This window comes from Saimiri boliviensis, chromosome 1 (genome assembly GCF_048565385.1).
Source record: "Saimiri boliviensis isolate mSaiBol1 chromosome 1, mSaiBol1.pri, whole genome shotgun sequence".
NCBI lineage: Eukaryota > Metazoa > Chordata > Mammalia > Primates > Cebidae > Saimiri > Saimiri boliviensis.
The window spans coordinates 167,672,236-167,698,995 of record NC_133449.1 but is presented as its reverse complement, the minus strand read 5'-3'; the positions used below and the strand labels follow the sequence as shown (position 1 = coordinate 167,698,995).

At 41.9% G+C, this 26,760-nt stretch overlaps 1 protein-coding gene across 8 annotated transcripts in view; it reads right to left on the bottom strand.

Annotated features, from left to right (window-relative positions):
• The window catches only part of MATR3 (matrin 3), a 42,743-nt gene extending 17,282 nt beyond the window's left edge, over positions 1-25,461 (bottom strand). Inside the window, exons 1-2 of one of the 8 annotated variants that reach the window (XM_010344482.3) lie at positions 25,250-25,364; positions 6,355-7,442 (exon numbers count right to left, since the gene is read on the bottom strand). In XM_010344482.3, the coding sequence (XP_010342784.1) occupies positions 6,355-7,266 (912 nt within the window). In that variant the 5' untranslated portion in view covers positions 7,267-7,442; positions 25,250-25,364. Of the gene's footprint in view, positions 1-6,354; positions 7,443-25,026 lie in introns of all 8 variants that reach the window. The other 7 variants (XM_003933925.4, XM_003933923.4, XM_010344483.3 and 4 more) reach the window with 7 other exon arrangements.
• Between the last annotated feature and the right edge of the window lie 1,299 nt (positions 25,462-26,760).

Below are 26,760 nucleotides of genomic sequence, written 5' to 3'. Positions count from 1 at the left end.
TTTCTAGAAAATGAATCCCACTTATCAAAATATTAAACTGTTTATATTTTCCCAAAATAAAGAAGCAAATTTAAGAAATGCCTCTTTCCAAATTTAGGGAGGGAAACATAACATTCTATCATTATTCGCTCTTTCAGGGTTTATTTTAAATTGAAAAATTAACTCTTATTCAAATAAATTTCCTTTAGAAAAAAAAATACAGATACAAATGAGTGAAATTTTCAGGCAATGTAAGAAAGAATTTAGAAGAAGTGGGCTCTGCTATTAGACTGACTAGGTTCCATTCCCAAATTAGAGATGTGAATCTTTGGCCTGTGTTATTTAAATTCACTGGGACAATAGTCTCATAGGGTTATTATTAAAAGCAAATGAGTTAATAAAGGTAAACTGCTTATCAGACCCTTGCCAGGCACAGGGACCATACATTAAAAAAAAAAAAAAAAAAAGGGGGGGGGGGAGCAAACTTACTGCACTGAATATAAAGCAGTCTTGTTTTCCTGCTTTACAACTACTACTGATGTTTCACAAATTCCCACAAATTGAGGTAATTTCTGTAACACCCACACTACCCAATACAATTATATTTAGAATATAAAACATGGTCAGGCAATGTGTTTTTAAAGGGGGGCATCTCACTGAGAGCTAAACTAAATTAAGGTACCAAATTACAAGATACATGCTTTCAAAGAACTGCAGATTGGTATTTTCTAAATGGGATCCTATTTAAAAAAACACACTGGTTTACATTTACATTACAAAAGTTTACAATACATTCCTATGCTCTAGTAAAATTATCTAAAATCCTGTGAAAGGCCAGGTGGGGTGGTTCAAACCCATAGTCCCAGCACTTTGGGAGGCAGAGGTGGGAGGATCACCTGAGGTCAGGGGTTCAAAACCAGCCTGGCCAATATGTTGAAACCGTCTCTATTAAAAATACAAAAATTGGAATCCCAGAATTTTGGGAAGCCGAGGCGGGCGGATTACAAGGTCAGGAGTTCGAGACAAGCCTGGCCAACATAGTAAAACCCCATCTCCACTAAAAACACAAAAAATTAGCCGGGCATAGTGGCGAGCACCTGTAATCCCAGCTACTCAGGAGGCTGAGACAGGAGAATTGCTTGCACCTGGGAGGCAGACGTTGTAGTGAACTGTAATCGTGTCATTGCACTCCAGCCCAGACAACAGTGCAAAACTCTGTCCAAAAAAAAAAAAATAGCCAGGTATGCTGGTGGCTACTGGTAATAACAGCTACTTGTGAGGCTAAGGCAGGAGAATCACTTGAACCTGGGGGCGGAAACTGCAGTAAGCCAAGATTGTGCCACTGCACTACAATCTGGCAAAATAAAATAAAATCCAGTGAAAGAGCCGGGCGCGGTGGCTCAAGCCTGTAATCCCAGCACTTTGGGAGGCTGAGGCGGGTGGATCACGAGGTCAAGAGATCGAGACCAGCCTGGTCAACATGGTGAAACCCTGTCTCTACTAAAAATACAAAAAATTAGCTGGGCATGGTGGTGCGTGCCTGTAATCCCAGCTACTCAGGAGGCTGAGGCAGGAGAATTGCCCGAACCCAGGAGGCGGAGGTTGCAGTGAGCCAAGATCGCGCCATTGCACTCCAGCCTGGGTAACGAGCGGAAACTCCGTCTCCAAAAAAAAAAAAAAAAAAAAAAAAAATCCAGTGAAAGAACTAAGATGGAACTCATCCAAATAGAGTAATATATTCCCACTCCCCAAAAAAGAATAGTACCTTCCTTAAAATGTTAGAAGCTATAAACTACTATTTCCATGTCTCTCAAGCTAGATTGTTTTTTAAATAATGGCTAATAGCTAAGGAACTCAAGATCTCTCCAGCTGTCTCTACAATCAGCTATTTGGGATACCTAAGTTTCAACTGGAAAGTAACAGACCACTGACTTATTGGAGACCATCTGGCTCATGCATGTAATCCCAGCACGCTGGAAGGCCAAGGCAGGTGCATCACTTAAGCCCAGCAGTTTGAGAGCAGGAGGGGCAATAGTGAAACCCGATCTCTATTTAAAAAAAAAAAAAAAAGCCGGGCGCGGTGGCTCAAGCCTGTAATCCCAGCACTTTGGGAGGCCGAGGCGGGTGGATCACAAGGTCAAGAGATCGAGACCATCCTGGTCAACATGGTGAAACCCCGTCTCTACTAAAAATACAAAAAATTAGCTGGGCATGGTGGCGCGTGCCTGTAATCCCAGCTACTCAGGAGGCTGAGGCAGGAGAATTGCCTGAACCCAGGAGGCGGAGGTTGCGGTGAGCCGAGATCGCGCCATTGCACTCCAGCCTGGGCAACAAGAGCAAAACTCTGTCTCAAAAAAAAAAAAAATAAAACAAAACAAAAACAAAAACAAAAACAAAAACAAAACAAAACAAAAAAAAAATGCTGGGCATGGTGGAACAAGCCAAGCTTGAGCCTGGGTGGTAGAGGTTGCAGTGAGCAGAGATCATGTAACTGCACTCCAGCATGGGTGACAAAGCGAGATCCTTTCTCAATAAAATAAAATAAAAATACATAGTAAAAGAAAATAAAAATGGCTGTAAGCCAGAGGAGCCACAGGTTAAGTTCACAAAATTTACAAGTCTTGGCTGTGCGTAGCGCTCAGGCTTGTAATCCCAGCACTCTGGGATGCCAAGGCAGGAGAATAACCTGAGGTCAGGAGTTGGGAGACCAGCCTGGCCAACATAGTGAAATCCTGTCTCTACTGAAAATACAAAAAAATTGCGGTGGCTCAAGCCTGTAATCCCAGCACTTTGGGAGGCCGAGGCGGGTGGATCACAAGGTCGAGAGATCGAGACCAACCTGGTCAACATGGTGAAACCCCGTCTCTACTAAAAATACAAAAAAATTAGCTGGGCATGGTGGCGCGTGCCTATAACCCCAGCTACTCAGGAGGCTGAGGCAGGAGAATTGCCTGAACCCAGGAGGCGGAGGTTGCGGTGAGCCGAGATCGCGCCATTGCACTCCAGCCTGGGTAACAAGAGCGAAACTCCATCTCACAAAAAAAAAAAAAAAAAAAAAAAAAAAAAAAATTAGCTGGGCACGGTGATGCACGCCTGTAATCCCATATACTTGGAAGGCTGAGGCAAGAGAATTGCTTGAACCCGAAAGGCAGAGGCTGCAGTGAACCAAGATCATGCCACTGCACTCCAGCCTGGGCGACAGAATGAGACTCCTTCTCAAAAAAAAAAAGGATTAATTAAACAAATACCCATTAACTTGGAATTCTCTGAATTAAAAATATTCAGATTTTACTGAAAATATCCTTAAGTTCAGGAGAGGAATAAATGTTATTCTACTAGGCATGCTTCTAATTCATAGGAGCTGGAAAGGGTACATAGCTGAACAGAAATTATATCCAATTCCCCATGTTCTTTAAAGGTTCAAACTTACAGGAAAAGTGTGTCTGGTCTTTTGAAGTGATACACGGTCAAGATCAGAAAATCAGTCACATACCTCCCAAACTCACCCATGACTAATCTGTACTACTGATCTATTAATGTTTGGTTTATGGTGAGGACTAAGTGAAAGGGCTTTATAAAAAACCTATATCCTTGGACTCTACAACTGAGATAACTCCTGCAAAAACAGAATAAAGGATTCATGTACTTTTTAAATTCAGACATTTCTGTAGGAAAACTACATTCACCTTGACGTATTTGAGATACCTTACAGAAAGAAAAAAGAATTTGGGAAGCACTTGCAGAATGGCAGAAAAAAGTGTAACTTAATGACTTTTAATACTAAAAGAAAAAATATTAATATAAACTCAAATGACAAGACAGCCAAAGGACTGCAGTGGGTAATTTTAAGTGAAAGGAGTCTGAGAAAGTTTGAGATTGCATAGAAAAGCAATTTGATATTCTAAAGTGACCTAGAAAGAAATAAAAGCAACACCATCACTTAAAGTCAACTAAAAATAATGACACTCCATGACAAATTAAATCATTTTCTACTTAAGTTTCTTATTTCACAATAAGAACCTTTGATCATGTAGACTATTTAACAATACCACTAAGTAAAAAGAACAGATTTTCCAAGTTATGCAGCAATACCAGAGAGCAGGATTAAATGTTTAAAAAATGTTCATTATCTACTTTCATCACAGAAATTTTCTCTAAGGTCATATCTGTAGCAGTTATAAAATGAGAAGGGTCCACTGCTAAAGTGAATATTTAAATATTTTTTCAATAGAATACATATACATAGAAAACATAGTAAAGCAACTAGAAAACTAGAAATTCAGATAATCCATGTGTTTATAAACTTCTTAAAGCTGGTTCAATTTACACATTTAAACCACAGAATTAAACAAAAGGCCTCTAAAATTGTTCTCAGATATACTCAGTTTTTGACAGAATACAAAAACTGGCGTGGACCTAAGTAAGCATTTTTATAGGCTAAAAGTACCTCCGGCACTAGGGTAGGGTATCTTACTCTTGAATCCAAAGTTGATCATCAAATATATAAAAACTGCTCTTTTGTTAACTTAGATCCATTTAAGTTATTAGCTTTCTTCAGGAACTAGAAGGTAGCAAAATTTGGAGAGAAAAAAGCATAATCATACATAAAAACAGAAACCTTCCTCTGATATAAGTCCTCTCATGGTTCCGTTGTGTTCCTTTATGATGTCCCAAAAGCTTAATGACTCCAAATAGCAAAGATTTTAAGTCCCTTAATACTCTCATTTGAGACACTGTAACTATCTATTTCCATCAGAATTTAGAGATCCTTTCTGAGAACATTGGTCATATTGCCATTTCTCCTATTATGTCCTTATAAACAGGCAAGAAATAATATAGAAAAATTGGAGTCACCAATGTTTAATGGACCTTTTCATTCTATAAATTCACCTGGAATCTAAAATTTAAAGTTTAGTGCTGATCAAAAACTAAAATGAATTCCATGATATAATTAGCATAGCCAACAAATGTAGGAAAAGTTAACATGCAAAATATATATCAATTAAAATTTGCTGGCTTTATGAGTTTGGGGTTATAGTTCTTAATCAAAAACATCTTCTTAAATGTTTAAATGAACCTAAATTTAGCATTTATGTTAATTTGCTTTGGTACAGACTAAAGATTAAAAGCCAAAAATACTAAGATCCAAACATAAGGAAAGGGAGTGATTGATAATACTCCTTAACAGAATATTAAAAACAGTATCATTAATGGTATGATTTAGTCTACTAAAAAAAAATCAATACTCACTAAAAAATGCTTATCCAAGGATTAGCTATGAAAAGAAAATGACCCTTCCAGATGTTACTGTAAAGAAAAACCCTATAATAGTAACCATCAAATCAATTTCATGGCAGCAACTTGTTCCAGTTAAGTAGAGCACATCAGGAAAAATGGATGGTCACAGATTATAGATCAAGCTAGTGGGGTGCTATAATGATGACTTTAAGTCAACTGCACCATATATTCGGGGGAAAAAAGTCAGAACGAGTAACACTGAAAAAGTTGAAAGAGAAAGGACAACATATTTAAAAGGGCATTTTGAAAAAGTTACCATTTTGCCAGATGTGATAATTAAAGCAAAGGAGAATTAGATTTTCTTTTCAAATGGCTATATCAGAAGTCTAAGCCTAACTCAGAAAAAGAATTTGTTTATGAGGAACACAGAGCAGGATACTGTAGTAGTTGATTTGTCCAAGTCTCTAAAGGGATAGATGCAATATGGGATAATAAAAAGTGAGTTTTGAAGTATGTTTAAGAAAGTTGTGGAAAAGGAGAAAAAAAATGATGAAAAATTTCAGTCATAGTATGAGAGTTTGTGTTAAAGGGAAATTAAAAAAGAAGAATGAACTAATCTAAAATATGAAACATACTGAAACAAACACCAGGGCTCTACATTAACTCTTTCCCTGTAGCCACAGATAAGGAAAAAAAGAGAATTGTTCAAGAATACATCTTTACTACGTACAAATCAGCAATCAAGACAGATGGAGAGCTGAAATCTAGCATCCTAAATGGCAGAGCACATTGACTGCAAAAAAAAAAAAAAATACTTAAAACAATTCAACAAAGCAGACAAAAAAAACCTGCTTAAATATATGATTAAGAAGAACATATTGATGCCAAAAACCAACAAGATAATCTCAGTGGATGACAGCTTTGTGGCCAGAAGTAATCTAGGCAGAATGTATTAATGTAAAGCCCTGGTTTAAAATGCTCAAAAACAATTACCTTCCAAATAAAGTAAGTGTTCTCAAAAGTTTAAAAATGCTCGATCAACTCAATGTCATCAGACTACAGAATTAGAGTAAAAGATATAGGTAAATAGGCACTACAATGTAAAAGAAATTAGAAGCATCTGTTGCATTAACTCACCTTATTAGAATGAACTGGCAAATCACATATAGAGCACAGATGGGGATAACCCTTCGGTAAGAGTCCATGGAAGTCTTCAATATTGCTACTTGGAGGAGCGCCCCTCTTTTTCTCAAAGAGAGATCTCTCTTGTAAGGGGCCAGGACCACGTCCCATTCTCTCATACTCACTGTCAAATTTATGATAGTTATGCGAGGTCTCACCAAAAAAAGAATCATCCCTACACCTTTCTCCATCTCTTAATCTGTCATCTTCATAATCCATTCTGTCATAATAACCAGATTCTTGAGAACGACTTCCATGGTCATAATCAAGCACTGGGTTGAGACTAGGACCACGATCATCGAAACTATCTCTTCTAAAGTGCCTTTTTTCTTCCCAATCATCCCTAGGTACTCTGTATGGTGGCTCCCGTGTAGCAGATCTGCCATCTCTACCATAACTCAAGGTAGGGCCTTCTTCAGTTCTCCTCCTTTTAAGCTGTAGAAGGATTTGGGGCAAATTCTCAGGAGTAATCTTGTCCTCTGGATAACGACTCAGTTCATCTAAGTCTCTAGCAGACAGACCAAAGCTGGCCAAAATGTTACTGGCCTGGTCTGCATCTCCACGGTGTTGAGAAGATAAAGGGAGTGGACCTCTACTTCCAATGTTAAATATAGACTGCAAATTATGGGAAGAAGTACTAGCAGAAGACAGTGCACTATGAGCTCCTTGTTGATTCAATGAAGAACTCATTCCAAGATTCATTAAACTAGCAAGGCGTGCAGTACCCTGGTTCATCCTTCCAAGAGATGCTGGCATACTTAAAGACTGGGTAGCAGCAGCAAGAAGGCCTATTCCTGCCGCAGACAGGTCACGCCCATGACCCTGTGAGTCCCTACTGAGAGATGACTGCTGGAATGACTTGGACATTGTAGAACTAGCTCTTGTCTATTTTATAGATTAAAAAAAAATTTTTTTAAAGACGGCCAAAAAGAAAGCTCAAACTAGAAAGCTAGGTTAACTTTGCTTCAAAAAATGGTAACGCCAAGAAAAAGGATCAATAAGGACTGCAGAATCTTCTTCAAGCTGAGAACCAGCAGACAACTCTGTAGAAAAATAAGCAATTTTAGTCATAAATCCCTTTAAGCAGATGCCGTTTTTTTAAGAAAAAAAAAACTTATGCATCATGTTGATTAAAAAAAAAAACATTTAAGATCTCAAACTTAACAAGGAATTTATTACATAACTTAAACAGATTCCTGATGTATGCAGAGCCTGCATATAGATATTTAAAAAGCAGTATTTCATGCTAAAGCTTAACTATTAAAGGGAATTTCATACTGAGTTTAAAAACACGTAAATTGAAAGGTTAGATGTCTGAGTACATCAAAATTTCGGTAAAAATATAGATGGGTTTCTTCTTTTAGAAGAATAAAAATACACCCTATAGTATGATGCTTAAGTTCCAGAAGACTAAAAACAAACAAACAAAAAAATCAAGGTCAGCAAGTCAAAGATGAATCAGTTGTACTGTGCTTTGGAAAATGAGACCTGTTATCACTATCGGAAAGACCAAGTAAAATCACAAGTAAATGAAGCTTAGGTTTGAAGTACCTAATATAAGATATAAGACCAAATATAATAGCTGAGACCTTTATATAGCAAAATCAATTTGAGGTGAAGACAGATGTGAATAAGAAAAATAAGTCACTTCCTGTAGTTTTAAGGATTGCTGCCCAAATTTAAGTTACACAACTAATTGCCTTCTTACTGACCATCCTCTATCAGGCAATGTGTACTTCATATCTAATCTTTTTAAAGTAAGGAGAACTAACTCTGGTCAGTACAGGAACAGGAGCCCTCCCAAGAAAAAACCTAGTTACAGGAAATACAGGTGATTTAAAGAAGGGAACTCCTCAAATTAGCATCCATCAGTACTCATTTAATGCTCAGGGTTTCATAGCTCATCTAGAGCACAAAACAGGTAAAAATGAAAATAAGATCTTGGTTACAGTTTCCTGCAAACTTTTCACAAGAAAAGCCCAAAACACCTGGAAAATTTAAGTTCGGATTATGATCCCCCCAAGACAGTGTTTCTAGATGAAATTGTTTTCTTTCTTAAATCGTTATTGTTGTACCTCAAAAACTGTCACATAAGAATTTGCAAATCATTTACATCATTATCATAAAATATTAGTTAAAAGATATACATAACATCTTCAGTGAAACAATTTTATAATCACAGCTATACACAGAAGTAAACCTGAAGTTGTTTGGTACAGAATTCTAAGAGGCACTGCTCGGTTATGTTTTATATTTCTTGATCACCAATACACTCAGCACTGGTAGCCTAATATGTTAAACTTTAACAGTAAAACCAGACAATATCCAGTAGTTACAAGTCTATGTACAGGACCAATTCCACCAATGATAGATTAAATCAAGGATACAATGGACAAATACAGTGGCAGAGGAAGTATAAAAAAAAGTTGCAGGTAAGAAAGATTTAGACTAGGTTTTTAAAAATAGATATAATCAAATTTTAAAAGACACAGAAATGCTATAAGAGGTGGCTGGAGTTACAGGAAGATGTTTTTGCACACCAAGAAAGATGAATTTGAGAAAAGACACCAAAGAAACTATTAATAGTTCTAGACAAGATCCACTATGTAAACTACTTAAGCTTTAAGATTAATAAAGACGAGAGTAAGTGGACTTCTTTGGATGAAAGTTTCTTTGATTTGTCTTATAAATGCCACACAGAACGGTGGTTGAGATGCTATGTAAATGGTGGTGGACCCTCTAAATTTTCACATTTTTTAAAGCCAAAACCTTTAGAGGGTTTTTCAAAATAAAAATGTTTGCAGCTTTGACCTTCATGTTGTAGCCAGAGCTTTGTATTACTAAAAAGTCAGTCTTTTGAACTATTTTTCCCTAAGAGAAATTATATAATGGTATTACAATTATGTCTAACATTGTTTTGATGGACATATTTTAAAGAAATATGGTTGTTAGATTACAGAGCTCTCAATTATGTATTTTGGTAGCTCATAGGAAAACAGTGGATCTACAAAAGGAAAAAGTTACGAGAAGCAAAGGTAAAGGATAACCTTAAGACAAACAGAAAATGGATGTCAGAAAAACTCAGAAAAGAGGCAAGACAAACAATGTAAATCCCATGAAAACGTGTAATTCCATAACGACAACCTTAGTATTTTTAAGATACCCAGGTTCAACTTAAAACGCAGCTCCATCAAGGATATTAGGGTAAAATTAGTGAAAAGCAACTTAAGTCGGATTTTGGATCAAACCACAAATAAACCAAATTCTTTAAAATGGTTTTATTAGAACAAAAGTTGAGAGAAACTAGACATGGCAGCTCTGTTGAAAAAGCATTTATGAAAACAGTTCCTCTATCATGTCAATGCTGACCAAGACACACGAGTCACTTCTAAAGGCTCATTCACGTTAAGACTCATTGCGTATTAGTAAAGGTAGTACAATATTGACACATTTACTATTTACAAAAGATTAGCTTCTTTTACTATGTTGTTTTTTTTTTTTTTTGAGACGGAGTTTTGCTCTTGTTACACAGGCTGGAGTGCAATGGCGCGATCTCGGCTCACCGCAACCTCCAGCTCCTGGGTTCAGGCAATTCTCCTGCCTCAGCCTCCTGAGTAGCTGGGATTACAGGCACGTGCCACCATGCCCAGCTAATTTTTTGTATTTTTAGTAGAGACGGGGTTTCACCATGTTGACCAGGATGGTCTCGATCTCATGACCTCGTGATCCACCCGCCTTGGTCTCCCAAAGTGCTGGGATTACAGGCTTGAGCCACCGCGCCTGGCTTTCTTTTTACTATGCTTTATCCTGTAATTACAAAATTGTCTTTAAATTACACTAGCAATTAAAACAATTTTGAATATAGTAGCTTTGGCAGAACAGTTATTATCAAAATCCAATTTACCTATTTTAAATCTCTATGCAATAGTGTAAATGCCCATCAATGCAGAACCTTTCACCTCCAAAAAGAAAGCACCTCCACCCCCTAAAAACTATCATTATCCACAATTTCACTTCACAAATGCCATTTACCACAACCTTAATAACCAAATTCTTAAAAATGAGCTTAAAATTTCATTTTTATAGACAATGCAAAACAACTTGGAACTTCAAACTATTTTATGAAACAATTTTCAGTTGTTTAAAAATGTTAGCTTCATATTTAACATCGAAACAAATCTGAATATCATCCCTATGTATAGTTAGGAAATGTGTCAGTCAATAGTCCACCAACCATTCCATGAGAATCTGACTTTTGTTCTTGGCTTCTTCTCCAATTAAAATAACTAGAATACTAAAATATTTCTGAAAATTTTAACATATCCTGAAAATTCATGGAGAACAGAAGTAAACAGTTGCTCCATATCTAAATTTCCTTAAAGACTACCTGTAAGTCCATAGACATTCTTTCAGAGGGTTATTTAGCAGAATCACTGAAATAAGCCCAAACCAACTTTAGTTTCTTAGGAGGTACAGAAAAAAATGAAAAGACCTTTAGCTTTTCTTTTTTGGGGGGACAGGGTCTGGCTCCTCCATCGCCCAGGCTGGAGTGGAATGGCATCGTACCCGGGAGTGCACTGCCCAGGCTCACTGCAACCTCTGCCACCCAGGCTCAAACCATCCTCTCCCACCTATAGCTAGGACTACAGACACATGCCACCATGCTCTGCTAATTTTCATACTTTTGGTAGAGAGGGAGTTTCAACATGTTGGTTAGGCTGGTCTCAAACTCCTGGGCTCAAGTGATCATCTTGCCTTGGCTTCCGAAAATGCTGACAGGTTATCTACTACAACACATGGAAATTTACCCATGCTCTCAACTGTATGAGATAATCACTCCTGCCGGGCGCGGTGGCTCAAGCCTGTAATCCTAGCACTTTGGGAGGCCGAGGCGGGTGGATCACGAGGTCGAGAGATCGAGACCATCCCGGTCAACATAGTGAGACCCCGTCTCTACTAAAAATACAAAAAATTAGCTGGGCATGGTGGCACGTGCCTGTAATCCCAGCTACTCAGGAGGCTGAGGCAGGAGAATTGCCTGAATCCAGGGGGCGGAGATCGCACCACTGCACTCCAGCCTGGGTAACAAGAGTGAAACTGTCTCAAAAAAAAAAAAAAAAAAAAAAAAAAAGAGATAATCACTCCTTAAACATAAGTTTTCGGCCGGGCGCAGTGGCTCAAGCCTGTAATCCCAGCACTTTGGGAGGCCGAGGCGGGTGGATCACGAGGTCAAGAGATCGAGACCATCCTGGTCAACATGGTGAAACCCCATCTCTACTAAAAATACAAAAAAATCAGCTGGGCATGGTGGCGCGTGCCTGTAATCCCAGCTACTCAGGAGGCTGAGGCAGGAGAATTGCCTGAACCCAGGAGGAAGAGGTTGCAGTGAGCCGAGATCGTGCCATTGCACTCCAGCCTGGGTAACAAGAGCGACACTCCGTCTCAAAAAAAAAAAAAAAAAAAAAAAAAAAAAAAAAAAAGTTTTCTCCTCAGTCTTTGTAGTCAGAAATTTAAAACACACACAACGAATTTGAGATTATTTACCCATAAAACTATAAAAGATGATTTATGGTTTATCCATAAACGTAGAGATACTCAAGGAAAAAATACCTTCATAATGACATTATTTTAATCCTTTAACTTCACTTTGAAACTTACAAGCAACAGCCAGAAAACCAGTTTCCTCTTCTGAACTGCAAGAAATGTTCAGATTCTCCAAATGTTCTTTCCATCAAGGCCAATCACCTTTGTCATTTATCATCTTATTCATATGAAAATATACCAAATATGTTTTAGGTAACAATCAACAATACCAATTTAGTAAAAATGTCTTAACCATGTCACTGGTAGATGTCAGACATAGTTGACTATCAGTAATTTCAAAGCAGCATCATTTGGAAATGCAGGCGCTTGATTTTTGTTATCAATCACATAAACATATTGATTCTTGTGGTCAGGACTTTTTTTTTTTTTTTTTTGGAGACAGAGTTTCACTCTTATTACCTAGGCTGGAGTGCAATGGCACGATCTCGGCTCACCGCAACCTCCGCCTCCTGGGTTCAGGCAATTCTCCTGCCTCAGCCTCCTGAGTAGCTGGGATTACAGGCACGCGCCACCATGCCCAGCTAATTTTTTGTATTTTTAGTAGGGACGGGGTTTCACCATGTTGACCGGGATGGTCTCAATCTCTTGACCTCGTGATCCACCCGCCTCGGCCTCCCAAAGTGCTGGGATTACAGGCTTGAGCCACCGCGCCCGGCGTGGTCAGGACTTTCAAACAAAGCATCCAACTAATTTTCAATTCAAGAACAGGTTTCAGTTATTCTTTTAATTTTTTTATTTATTAAATTTTATAAAGAATTTACGACAGTTTCCACTTTAAAGTGCTAGTTTTCATTTTAATGTTGGTGTATATATCACTTAATACATTTTTAACAATTATTTAAGGATTTGCTTTTTGAAGTGTGTTGAGAAACTACATTTTTTTCCTAGAATTTCAGCCACTTTCAAATCTTACGCTCTCTGTTTTTGAGCGTCAGAGTCTCATCTCAGTATGGTATATACCTTGAGTGGCTTAATGGTTTTTAAAATAGGCCACATGTGGTGGCTCACACCTGTAATAAAGCACTTTGGGAAGCAGAAGCAGGCAGATTACCCAAGGTCAGGAGTTTGAGATGAGCCTGGCCAACATGGTGAAATCCCATCTCTACTAACACAAAAATTAGCCAAGTGTGGTGGCACATGCCTGTAATCCCAGCTACTTGGGAGGCTGAGGAAGGAGAATTGCTTGAACCCCGGAGGCAGAGGTTGCAGTTGAGCCAAGATCACACCACTGCACTCCAGCCTGGGCAACAGAGCAAGACTCCATCGTGGTGGGGGAAGAGTTTTTAAAAAATAAACTACTAAATAATTTAAACAGTAAACCCTGCAGAAAATAGTTTCAAGCTGGGCACTGTGGCTCATGCTCGTAAATGCCAGCACTCTGGGAGGCTGACACCAGCAGACCACCGAACGTAAGGAGAGACCAGCTTGGCCAACAGGGAGAAACCCCTTCTCTACTAAAAATACAAAAATTAACCAAGTGTGGTGGCATGCCCCTGTAATCTCAGTTACTTGGGAGGCTGAGGAAGGAGAATTGTTTGAACCCAGGAGGCAGAGGTGTAGTGAGTTGAGATCACACCACTGCATTCCAGCCTGGGCAACAGAGTGAGAGTCTGTCTCAAAAATATGTATTACTAATAAGCCAGGCATGGTGGCTCACACCTGTAATCCCAGCACTTTGGGAGGCCGAGGCAGGTGGATCACCTGAGGTCAAAAGTCTGAGACCAGCCTGACCAACATGATGAAACCCTGTCTCTACTAAAAATACAAAAATTAGCCGAATGTGGTGGTATGCACCTGTAATCCCAGCTACTCAGGAGGCTGAGGCAGGAGAATCATTTGAACTCAGGAGGCGGAGGTTGCACTGAGCCGAGATTGCGCCACTGCATTCCAGCCTGGGTGAAAGAGCGAGACTCTATCTCAAAATAATAATAATAATGATAAAAGTTTCAATTTTATATAAAGTAACACGTGTTATCACACAATAGAAAAAATAAAACATTGTAAAGCGTAGTGCCAGGAAGACTGAAACACAATCATCAATATTTTCAAGTGCTTTAAGACCATTGTTCTTAATCCATCTAACACATGTGAAGTCAACTTCTAGTCCATTTCTTGATCCTTAGGCTAATTCATGATACATACAAGTGTTGTAGAGTGGCACCAGCTGCTAAGATAGAAAACTTCCATGTCACCCAGTTCAAGAAATTCTGACTCAGACCTGGAATAATATTGTCTTCTTCCTAGGTTTAAAACTTTTTCCCAGTGACCTTCAATCAGGCAAGAAATAGTTACAGATTAACACTACACAGAATTGATTAAGTAAACCCATACTACAAGATAGAAAGTTAACTCCGTTTACCTGATAAAGTTCAGTCTCTATTTGATCTACAACACAAACCTGGCTTTACTTTCTTTTCTGCTTAAGCAAAATCAGTGATTTGTTTCAAGGCTCCATTCTGGGCTGGGTGTAGTAGCTCATGCTTGTAATCCCAGCCCTTTGGGAGGCAGAGGGGGGAGATCACTTGAGGTCAGGAGTTCAAGACTAGCCTGGCCAATATGGTGAAACCCCATCTCTACTAAAAATACAAAAATTAGCCAGGTGTGGTGGCACACATCTGTAGTCCCAGCTACTCAGGTGGCTGAGGCAGGAGAATCACTTGAACCCAGGAGGTGGAGGCTGCAATGAGCCGAGATCACACCACTGCACTCCAGCCTGGGTAACAGACGGAGACTCTGCCTCTGGGGGAGTGAAAAAAAAAAAGAAAGCTGCTCCATCTGTATCCCTAAGACTTCCACAAACATTTCTACAACACCGTTACTTCATATACTGAAATTTAGGGGCCCAAAAGCCTTCGTGTGAATCCTGGTTCTATTACAAACAGCTGTGTGACCTTGAGGAAAAAAGTGGGGGGAAATAAAAATAATACCTACTTCATTAGGCTGTAAAGACTTAATAAGTTAGGCCAGGCACAGTGGCTCACAGCTGTAATTCTAACACTCTGGGAAGCTGAGGTGGGAAGATACTTAAGGTCACAGGTTCGAGACCAGCCTGGCCAACATGGAGAAACCCTGTCTCTACTAAAAATACAAAAAACCAGCCAGGCATGGTGGCAGGCGCCTGTAATCCCAGCTACTCGTGAGGCGGAGGCAGGAGAGAACTCCTTGAACCTAGGAGGCGGAGGTTTCAGTGAGCTAAAATCGTGCCAAATTGCACTCTAGCCTGGGCGACAAAAGCAAAACTGTCTCCAAAAATGTAGACAAACAAAAAACACCAAAAATTAGCTAAGCGTGGTGGTATGTGCCTGTAATCCCATCTACCGGGGAGGCTGAGGCAGGAGAATCACTTGAACCTCAGAGGTGGAGGTTGCAGTGAGCCCAAGATTGCGCCACTGCACTCCAGCCTCGGTGACAGAGCAAGACTCTGTCTCAAAAAGAAGCCTTAACAAATTAGTCTACATAAAACATCTAAAATAGTGTCTGGCACACCCTAGGCACCATAGTAATCATCTCATTTGGTATAATCTGATCCTCATAAAACCAAGAATGTAAAATTAAGTTTTCTTTATTTTATTTTATTTATTTATTTATTTATTTAGAGACGGAGTTTCGCTCTCGTTACCCAGGCTGGAGTGCAATGGCACGATCTCGGCTCACCGCAACCTCCGCCTCCTGGGTTCAGGCAATTCTCCTGCCTCAGCTTCCTCAGTAGCTGGGATTATAGGCACGCGCCACCATGCCCAGCTAATTTTTTGTATTTTTAGTAGAGATGGGGTTTCACCATGTTGACCAGGTCGGTCTCGATCTCTCGACCTTGTGATCCACCCACCTCGGCCTCCCAAAGTGCTGGGATTACAGGCTTGAGCCACCGCGCCCGGCCTAGTTTTCTTTGTTTGTAATGAGAAAAACTTTGAGAGGTAAAAAGGACTGATCCAAGCACACATGAATAAAGAGTTTATAAACTTTTTATCTGCACTGCAGTCTCTTTCATGTGTCAATTTTAATGCCAAGCTGGTTCAGGAATCAGCTTTAATAACCAGAATTAAAGACTGGTGGTAACTTTTTTTTTTTTGAGAGAGTCTTGCTCTGTCACCAGGCTAGAGTGCAGTGGCACGATCTCAGCTCACTGCAACCTGCACCTCCCGGGTTCAAGTGATTCTCCTGCCTCAGCCTCCCCAGTAGGACCACAGATGTGCGCCACCACGCCCAGCTAATTTTTGTATTTTTTAGTAGAGCGGGGGCTTCACCATGTCGGCCAGGATGGTTTCCATCTCTTCACCTTGTGATCCGCCTGCCTCAGATTCCCACAGTGCTGGGATTTATAGGCATGAGCCACTGCACCTGGCTGACTGGTAGTAACTTTTTTTTTTTTTTTGGAGACGGAGTTTCGCTCTTGTTACCCAGGCTGGAGTGCAATGGCGTGATCTCGGCTCACCGCAACCTCCGCCTCCTGGGTTCAGGCAATTCTCCTGCCTCAGCCTCTTAAGTAGCTGGGATTACAGGCATGCGCCACCATGCCCAGCTAATTTTTTGTATTTTTAGTAGAGGTGGGGTTTCACCATGTTAACCAGGATGGTCTCAATCTCTTGACCTCGTGATCCACCCACCTCGGCCTCCCAAAGTGCTGGGATTACAGGCGTGAGCACCGCACCCGGCTGGTAGTAACTTTTAACAGATTAAGTATCTATATTGCAGTGATTCTAGTAAAAGTGGACAAATTAAACATCATCTTTCTTCATTCTCTATTGCCAACCTGTGTTTAAATCACCCTTCACCCTGCAGTCCTTACCTCATCCGAGTACTAACGTGGTCCAACACTGCTTAGCTTCCAAGATCAGACAAGATCAGGTGCATTTAGGGTATATGGCCACAGACCTGACCTTTCTAGTCTCTCTGACCTAATTTTAGTCCTCCTGCTTTTTAGCTGGCCTCCTGGCACCGAAGCTTACACCTCATCATCTTCCAATATAAACAATCTGAAACATCACTCATCTCACACACTCCTGCTCAAAAACCTGCTACTCCCTACCACTTACCACATGAAATCCACACTACGATTTCTTTTCTTTTTCAAGACAGGGTCTTGCTCTGTAGCCCAGTGTAGTGGCACAATCTCAGCTCAAGTGATCCTCCTGTCTCAGCAGTTACCACAGGCATGCACCACTACACCCAACCATTTTTTCACATTTTTAGTAGAGATAAGGTCTCACTATGTTGCCTGAGCTGATCAGGAACTCCTGGGCTCAAGAGATCCTCCCGCCTCAGCCTCGTGAAGTGCTGGTAGGTATGAACTACTGTGCCCTGCCTCACATGTGATTTTCAATGCCTTTAATATACCGGTTCCATTCTACTTCTCTAAACCTTTTCCCAAATCACAATGAAACACCTTCTAGAAAGTTCTGCTTGCCATTCCATTTACAGAAACTGCTCAATGTTTGTGTAAATTATTTAGCTAGGATGCATCTCTCTCTCATTTCACGTAATTCTAGTAATTTTCTTAAGGCCTAGCACCCCCCTTTTAATCATTCAATGAATTATACAAACCAGTGTATTAAAAAATATGACAAAGAACATTAACAAGACCTTGGAAATAAATCTACATAGTAATTTCCAATGACTCCCTCCTCTTGTTTTTAAGTTTGACTACTTACTGCATGTACCCTTAAAAAAGTGTTAATTTTGCATTTCTGAACTTTATGCAAATTGACTTAGATTGTACTGCTCTGAGTTGCTTTTTTTTTTTTTTGAGACGGAGTTTCGCTCTTGTTACCTAGGCTGGAGTGCAATGGCGCAATCTCGGCTCACCACAACCTCCGCCTCCTGGGTTCAGGCAATTCTCCTGCCTCAGCCTCCTGAGTAGCTGGGATTACAGGCACGCGCCACCATGCCCCGCTAATTTTTTGTATTTTTAGTAGAGACGGGGTTTCACCATGTTGACCAGGATGGTCTCGATCTCTTGACCTCGTGATCCACCCACCTCGGCCTCCCAAAGTGCTGGGATTACAGGCTTGAGCCACCGCACCCGACGAAACCTACATTTTCAATGCAATATAGATACCATTATGTATGTACATGTACTTATTCTGCAGATGATGAACATTTAGGTTGGTTTCAATTTCTTTCCATTAGCAAGAACACTGCTAGTGTTTCTTGGTGTCCCTTGGTGCAAAATTGCAAAACTTCCTCCTCCATGGTGCTCTTCCAAAATACCATGGCCCACACAAAGACAGACACAAGCACTACACTGATATGCTTTTCCAACCCTTCCAGTCACATAACTAAAAATCTCTCAACTCACAGGTTTGTTTTCTCTCTGTTCTATTTTTTTTTTCCTTTTTTTTTGTTTTTTAAAGACGGGGTTTCACCATGTTGGTGAGGCTGGTGTCGAACTCCTGACCCAGTGATCCGCCTGCCTTGGCCTCCCAAAGTGCTGGAATTACAGGCGTGAGCCACTGTGCCCAGCCTCTGTTCTAGTTTTAATTATCCACTAAACTTTTCTATACACAAAGAATATTTGGAGTTCAAATGTTTGTATTTCTTCTTTTTGACAGTCTTGCTCTGTCATCCAGGAGAGAGTGCAGTGGCACGATCTTGGCTCACTACCTCCACCTCCCAGGTTTAAGCAATTCCCCTGCCTCGGCCTCTCCATCAGCTGGAATTACAAGCACGCACCACGCCTGGCTAAGTTTTGTGTTTTTAGTAGATATGGGGTTTCACGTGTTGCCCAGGTTGGTCTTGAACTCCTGGCCTCAAGTGATCTGCCTGCCTCAGCCTCTCAAAATGCTGGGATTACAGGCATGAGGCACCACGCCCCCCCAAATGTTTCTATTTCTTTGACATTACTTTTCTTTCCCCCAACTACTGCTGAAGTTGGGTGCTCAAATAATTCTTTTAATTTTCACATATGGTATAGGTTCCTCTCTGTGTCTCTACCAAAGGGGGATGCCTAATATCCTAATAATCCCACAAAACAGGAAAAAACCATACGTATCATCTCAAAAGATCTGAAAGTTACACATCTTCATGAACTAAATGCAGATGATACAGCTTCTTAAGATTAATTAAATGATTACTTTTCATACTTGCTGCATTTACTGCTGGCCCACTAAGACATTTGCCACAGGCACTTTGTTGCTCTTTACCCTTAACCATCAGCCTAGTTGAGAACTACTCTCTCCTGCCCCACAGGCACCCTCCTCTCTGTTATCCTACTAACCTGTTTCTGCCCGAGAATAGGTACCAACAACCAAAGGTTAGTGGGATGCTAGATTAAAGAGAATGCCAGATAAGATGTTTCTAAAGTTTGAGGAGGTGTACTTTAAATTTTGGAATAGTTTTAAAATTTTTCCAAACCTAAGCTTTCATTTCTACTTCACATAATTATTTGGTTTTTCACTTCCAAATAGTCTGGAGCTTTATCTATATAGAGAACACTAGGGCTTGATGCACAACCAGAAAATTACACCAAAGCTGCATCACATCAAAGGCACTCTGCACTGCATTCACACAGAAGTGCCACAGTAACAAATCAGATTGAGGTCAGGTCAGATAATAGCACTCTGTCATATAACTTTTATCGTATTACAAGTTTACAAATAGGCTTATAATAGAAATGTGTTAAATAAGTTAAAACCTAGAAGTTGTACTCCCCCCCCCCCCCGCCCCCAAGACAGAGTCTCCCACCATCGCCAGGATGGAGTGCAGTGGATGATCCTGGCTCACTGCAACTTCTTTTTCCGGTTTCAAGCAATTCTCCTGCCTCAACCTCCCAAAGAGCTGGGACTACAGGCCTGCACTACCACGCCTGACTTTTTTTTTGTATTTTTAGTGGAGACGGGGTTTCACCATGTTGGCCAGGCTGGTCTTGAACTCCTGACCTCATGATCCACCAGCTTCAGTCTCCAAAAGCGTTGGGATTACAGGCATGAGCCACCTGGCCAACACAAACTTTTACCAAAAACTTCAAAGCCCTTAATCCTAATGATTCAATGAGAAAGGTCTGCTACATAGCTAATAATTAGAAATTACAGCACTTTATTTCCTGGACAGCATTGTGCCTTACAATAACCAACCACATATACAGAAAATGGCAAAATTACACTCCCAGCCTATAACGCTTCCAATCCATCCCAACACTTAACACTGTCTATCCCAAATATTAAGTCAATCATCCACTTTAATTAATTTTGGAGACAGTCCCGTTCTGCTGCCCAGGCTGGAATGCAGTGGCGTGATCTCGGCTAACTACAACCTCCGCTTTCTAGGTTCAAGTGATTCTCCTACCTCAGCCTCCCAGGGAGCTGGGATTACAGGTGTTCGCCACTATGCCCAGCTAATTTTTGTATTTTTTAGTAAAAACAGGATAGTGCCATGTTGGGCAATCTGGTCTTGGAACTTCTGACCTCAGATGATCGCCTAGGCCTCCTAAAGTGCTGGGATTACTGGCGCCCAGCTGCAATCAACCACTTTTAGAACCTGTTGCCAGAAGTATGGGATAGCTGTACTACAAATCTAACTAAAGGAGGTATATAAAATCAAGTATCCCTAAGACGTTCTAAGAATATCTGACCATTATTCAATTCTTTGGCTGCAGTTCATACTGTAAGCTAATTAGTACTATTTCCAATAATAATTTTTATTTTTGAGACCAAGTCCTGCTCTGTCACCCAGGATGGAGTGCAGTGGCAATTTCAGTCCCCTGCAAGCTCTGCCTCCCAGGTTTAAGCAATTCTCTGCCTCAGCCTCCCGAATAGCTAGAATTACTGGTGCGTGCCACCACGCCCGGCTAATTTTTGTATTTTTAGTAGAGACAGGGTTTCCCCATCTTGGCCAGGCTCATCTTGAATTCCCGACCTCATGATCTGCCCGCTTCAGCCTCCCAAAGTGCTGAGATTACAGGCATGAGCCACCACACCCAGCCAATAATAATGATTTTAACATTTTTGCGGAAGAATAGTCTGATTCCTGTGTTTGCTTGTATCTAATAACCAGAATGTTACACAAGCACTACTTTCTGTCACTTCTGAGTACTTCTCACTTCAGACTTGAAGCAGCTAGTTTTTATCAATTTCCCTTAAAAAATACGGCAGATTCTAATAATTTTAAACAGTTCCAGCATTTACAAAATGTTTTTCATTTTTTCCCCTCATTACAAAAGTAGATGTAATTTATTGTAATAAATTCAGAAAAAACACCAGGGAGGAAACACAAATTACTCATAATGCCAAAACCTGAGCCAACATTTTGGGATGTATGTCTATTTTCATGTTTTATATTGTCCTTTTGAAAACAATCCGCCGGGTGCAGTAGCCCACGCCTGTAATCCCAGCACTTTGGGAGACCAACGCAGGCGGATCACCTGAGGTCGGAAGTTCAAGACCAGCCTGACCAACATGGAGAAACCTCATCTCTACTAAATACAAAATTGGTCAGGCGTGGTGGGTGGCACATGCCTGTAATCCCAGATACTCAGGAGACTGAGGCAAAAGAAAACTCTTGAACCTGGGAGGTGGAGTTTGCAGTGAGCCAAGATCCTGCCATCGCACTCCAGCCTGGTCAACGAGAGAAACGTGGTGCCAATAAAATAAAATAGTAATAATAATAATAATAAAATCTAACCGGACAGGCGTGGTGGCTCACGCCTGTAATCCCATCACTTTGGGAGCCAGAGGCAGATGGATCATGAGGTCAGGGGTTTGAGATCAGCCTGGCCAACATGGTGAACCCACATTTCTACTAAAAAATACAAAAACTGGCCGGGCGCGGTGGATCACAAGGTCGAGAGATCGAGACCAACCTGGTCAACATGGTGAAACCCCGTCTCTACTAAAAATACAAAAAATTAGCTGGGCATGGTGGCGCGTACCTGTAATCCCAGCTACTCAGGAGGCTGAGACAGGATAATCGCGTGAACCCTGGAGGCGGAGACTGCAGCGAGCCAAGATCGCACCACTGCACTCCAGCCTGGGTGAAAGAGGGAGACTCCATCTCAAAAAACAAACAAAAAAACCCCAAAAATACAATCAAACGACATTAGCAGTTTACAATATTTTCCTGTACAGTTAAAACTATATACCATTACCATTTTCCCATCATTACTCTTCAACTAAAATACTGTGTAGTTTTGTTTGTTTTTGGTTTATTTTTGAGACAGTCTCGCTGTGGCCCAGGCTCGAGTGCAGTGGCGCGATCTCGGCTCACTGCAACCTCCGCCTCCCAGGTTCAAGCGATTCGCTTGCCTCAGCCTCCTAAGTAGCCGGGACTACAGGCGTGTGCCACCATACCTGGTTTATTTTATTTTATTTATTTATGTATTTTTTAATTTTTATTTTAGTAGAGATGGGGTTTCACCGTGTTAGCCAGGATGGTGTGTGGATCGCCTGACCTCGTGATCCGCCGGCCTCTGCCTCTCCAAGTACTGGGATTACAGGAGTGACCCACCACGCCCAGCCTAAAAATACTCTTTTCAGCTGTATAAGATTTCCACTTCCAGAACAGAATTAGCAGATTCCCAAAACTTGAATCTTTCGATTTTCAAAAACCATTAACTGTTATTAAATTTATCTGTCGCCGGGCGCGGTGGCTCAAGCCTGTAATCCCAGCACTTTGGGAGGCCGAGGCGGGTGGATCACGAGGTCGAGAGATCGAGACCATCCTGGTCAACATGGTGAAACCCCGTCTCTACTAAAAATACAAAAAATTAGCTGGGCATGGTGGCTCGTGCCTGTAATCCCAGCTACTCAGGAGGCTGAGGCAGGAGAATTGCCTGAGCCCAGGAGGTGGAGGTTGCGGTGAGCCGAGATCGCGCCATTGCACTCCAGCCTGGGTAACAAGAGCGAAACTCTGTCTCAAAAAAAAAAAAAAAAAAAAAAAAAAAAAAAAAAAAAAATTTATCTGTCACACTATTCCCTTAGGATAAATTACTATAAGCAGTCTTTCCATTTTAAGCCCATTTGTTATACTATACTGTGAAGAAGTCTGAATCAAGGACCAAATCAAGATCCAAGGGCTCCGGGAGCTCAACACCAACCTAGGCCACATAGGGAGAACATGTCTCTACAGAAGATAAAAAAAATTAGCTGGGTATGGTGGCGCTTGCCTGTGATCTCAGCTACTCAGAAGGCTGAGGTGGGAGGATTACTCGTGTCTGGGAGGTAGAGGCTGCTGTGAACCCTGAGCCAGTGATCGCGACACTGCCCTCCCGTCTGGGCAACAGAGCGATCCTGTTTCAGATAAAAAGATCCAAGGCCTCTCCAGACCACACTGGCAGTATTGCTACTATTGCAACTGGTCACAACCTATCTGGGCTTTAATCTTCTCTTCTATAAAATTAGGGATTTGAACTACGCGATGCTCCTAAAATATGACATCATCGTTGCACTCCTCAGTAAAAACCATTAACTGAGTTATAATATTAGTGTTTAAAAACTCTAAAAGCATTAGTAAGAAAATTAGCATGCTTAAAGACTTAACTAATGCTCAGATCAAAGGTGGTTAAAACCTTCCGAATTAGTTCAAAATATGATATAAAAGCTGTACACAACTTAAAAATACATAAAGATGAGAAAGTGAAACTTCCCTGGGTAAAGTACAAAGTAATGTTATAAGCATGTACTGTTATGTGCAAAAGAAGAAATTTATAGCACTTCACAAACATCTGGCCAAATTATCTTTTTCAAATCTTACATAACCAACGAGAAAAATCTTCATGTAGTATTTTAATGGTGTTTAATTTCGAGTTTGCAAAAACATTCTATTTAAGTGGAAAAGGCATCATCCAGAGCGTTTCTGCAACGAAAATGTCTCAAGCCCTTCTTGATTTTTAAAACAATGCTAATGTGAAAAACAACGTCAACAGACTGCATAGATGACTGAGCCGTTAGTAAAGAAATGTTTTTAAAGGGAAACTTTTTTTTAACATTAAAATAGCCTAAAACATCATTTTTGTCCAGTCAACTGTTCAGATTTCCTGAGGAGAAAAATGTATTTTATCGACTATTTAAAAATCTTAAACCAAGGTTTAAAACACAGAACGCAGTATCAATACAAAATCTCGTGACCACTACCTACGAAATCAACGACTCTTCACATTATTCCAGCGCGCCCGAAAGACTAGACATCTCAGAACCACCATTAACCGTTCTGGAAATGTCTGACTGAAAAACTGTAACTGATCCAATAGGAATATTCCACAGAACAGGGCCACAGAGCAGGATAAACGCCTAGGGAATATTCATCTACAGTAAATGTAGAACACAGAACATGGCACAGAGCTCGAAATGCAAAGAACGATACGGCGACTACACCTTGGTATTCCAAAACCCTTTGTCTGGAAACCGGAAGGTCCCACACCACACGAGCCTCTCCAGAGGAACCTGAACTAATAGTATTTTGATAAAGAGAAAAAGGATGTGAGGTGACTGACTAAACAAGCGCAAATCAACCGCCTCGCAGCGTATTGCAGGCGGCTAGCTCCACGACCCGGTACGAAAAACAAGCGTTAACGTTTAATTTTTCGGCCATTTTTACGCGTTGGGGGGCGGGGAGGAGTTGTTTCTGATGTCCACCTAACGACGCGCGCGCGCGTTTGGGCCGGGAATCTCAGGGGGCGCTCTGAGGCGATGGGCGAGGAGCGGCACGAAGGCCGTGACATCGGGAGAAGAAAGAAACCTGGTCAAACAGCAGGCTCTTCGGAGTCTGCGAAATCCTCCATTTTGAGGAACATTTTCAGAGGAAAAAAAGGCGAACGCGTTATTTGGGACTGGCGCTACCCAAGGACTTCGCTATCTTAATCATCCTCCCCAAACGACAGGCCCCCAATGGACAATCTGTCCCTCAGGCCTCGAGCGCTCCTCCCTCCCCCTCAGCGCCGCGGCCCGCGTGTAACGGGCTCGTCGTCCCGCCCCCGCCCACAACGAGCCCAGGACGCGCGGGAAGCTCGGCAGACCAGCGCACCTCTTCACCCCGACTCTCCCGCCACACCCTGAGCCCTCGGTCGGTCGCGTGTCTCCCTCCCGGACCGCTCACCTCCGCCGCCCGAGAAGGCTGGTTGCGCCGCCACTGCGCTCCTAACATGGCGGCCGCCGATCAGGCGGCTCACATACGCAGCGCGGAGGGAGGCAGAACGGGAGCGAGCAAGAAAGGCGCGCCGCCGGCTCCCCGCGGCCCCTGTCGCCGTCGTTGTCCCCTCCCGGCGGACACAGAGAGCCCCCAGCCACCCCACCCCGACTCTTACCCGTTTCACGCCTACCTTAGGGAAAGAGAGAGGGAAAAGGAGAGGTACCTCTCTCCCAGCGAGCGGGACGCGGAGGTTCCCACAATCCCCCGCAGCAACGGCACTGGATAGAGGTGGTGGCAGCGGCTGCAGCCCCAGAACAAACCAACTCTCGCGAGAGAGCTCGCCCCCACCCCCTCGGTCTGGTGCGGCGCGCGCCAGGCCCTTCCCCCTACTCGGCGCGCGCACCTCGCTCGCGCCCTCGCCTGTGGTAGTTGTCTAACCCTGGAGCTAGCCTTTCTGTCATCCGGCTGAGGCGGGAACTAGAGGAACAGCTATGGCTTACGAGTTCGAGTCCCATGCCTGAAAAGGCGGTTTGTGAACCTCCTGAGTACCATAATACAAAATTTAAATAGGGTACGTGTTAGAAGCGATTCCCGAGAGTCCCTGGATCAGACCCGACTTCTATCCTCTCTGGTTGTTCTGTTTGCCAAGGAATGGTGGGAAGCGCTAGCTATTGGGGCAACAAAAGGAAAACGATACCATTTTGGCTGGATTTTATTTATTTATTTATTTTATTATTTAAGACAGGGTCTCACTCTGTCGCCCGTATTGGAGTGCGGTGGCGTGATCACGGCTCACTGCAGCCTTAAACTCTTGTCCTCAAGGGATCCTCCCACCTCAGCCTCCTCACTAGCTGAGACTACACACCCGGCTAATTTTTCTTTTCTTTTTTTTTTTTTTTTGAGACCGAGTTTTACTCTTGTTGCCTAGGCTGGAATGCAGTGGTGTTATCTCGGCTCACAGCAACCTCTGCCTCCCAGGTCGAAGCAATTTTCCTGCCTCAGCCTTACAAGTAGCTGGGATTACAGGCATCGCCACCAGACCTGGCTAATTTTGTATTTTTAGTAGAGATGGGCTTTCTCCATGTTGATCAGGCTGGCCTCAATCTCTCGACCTCAGGTGATCCGCCTGCCTTGGCCTCCCAAAGTGCTGGGATGACAGGCGTGAGCCACTGCGCCCAACCCGGCTAAAATTTTTATTTTTACTTTTTCAGTAGAGACAGGGTCTCATTATTTTGCCCAGGTTGGTCTGGAACTCCTTGGCTAAAGCAGTCTCCCAGTCTCTGCCTCTCAGCGTTGGGATTAAGGGCATGAGCGACCACACCCAGCCAGCTGGTTTTTAATATCAGGAATTCTGTGCAGGAGGGTCTTTGAGGCGAAAGACAGCTAGCCTTTTCCCACCTTCGCCTTTGTTCAATTTGTCTGAATGCAGTACACCCTTGAGACTGAGATACTGGTTCAGTACCCAGGTTGGAGGAATTTGAGCTCCAGCCAGCCTTCAGATTAGGGAAATTCAGGCTTAAATCAATTGTTTGGAGACCCTAATCTGGCTGCAACTCTCCCCAACCATCCTTGCAGAACTCCGCATCTGGAGAGTTGGGAATTTTCCAGCACAGTTAATGATTATAATATGGAGTTCTTTCTATAGAGTGGGCAATGCAATAAGCAGCTTACACATAACCCTACTATAACCTTGAGAGGCAG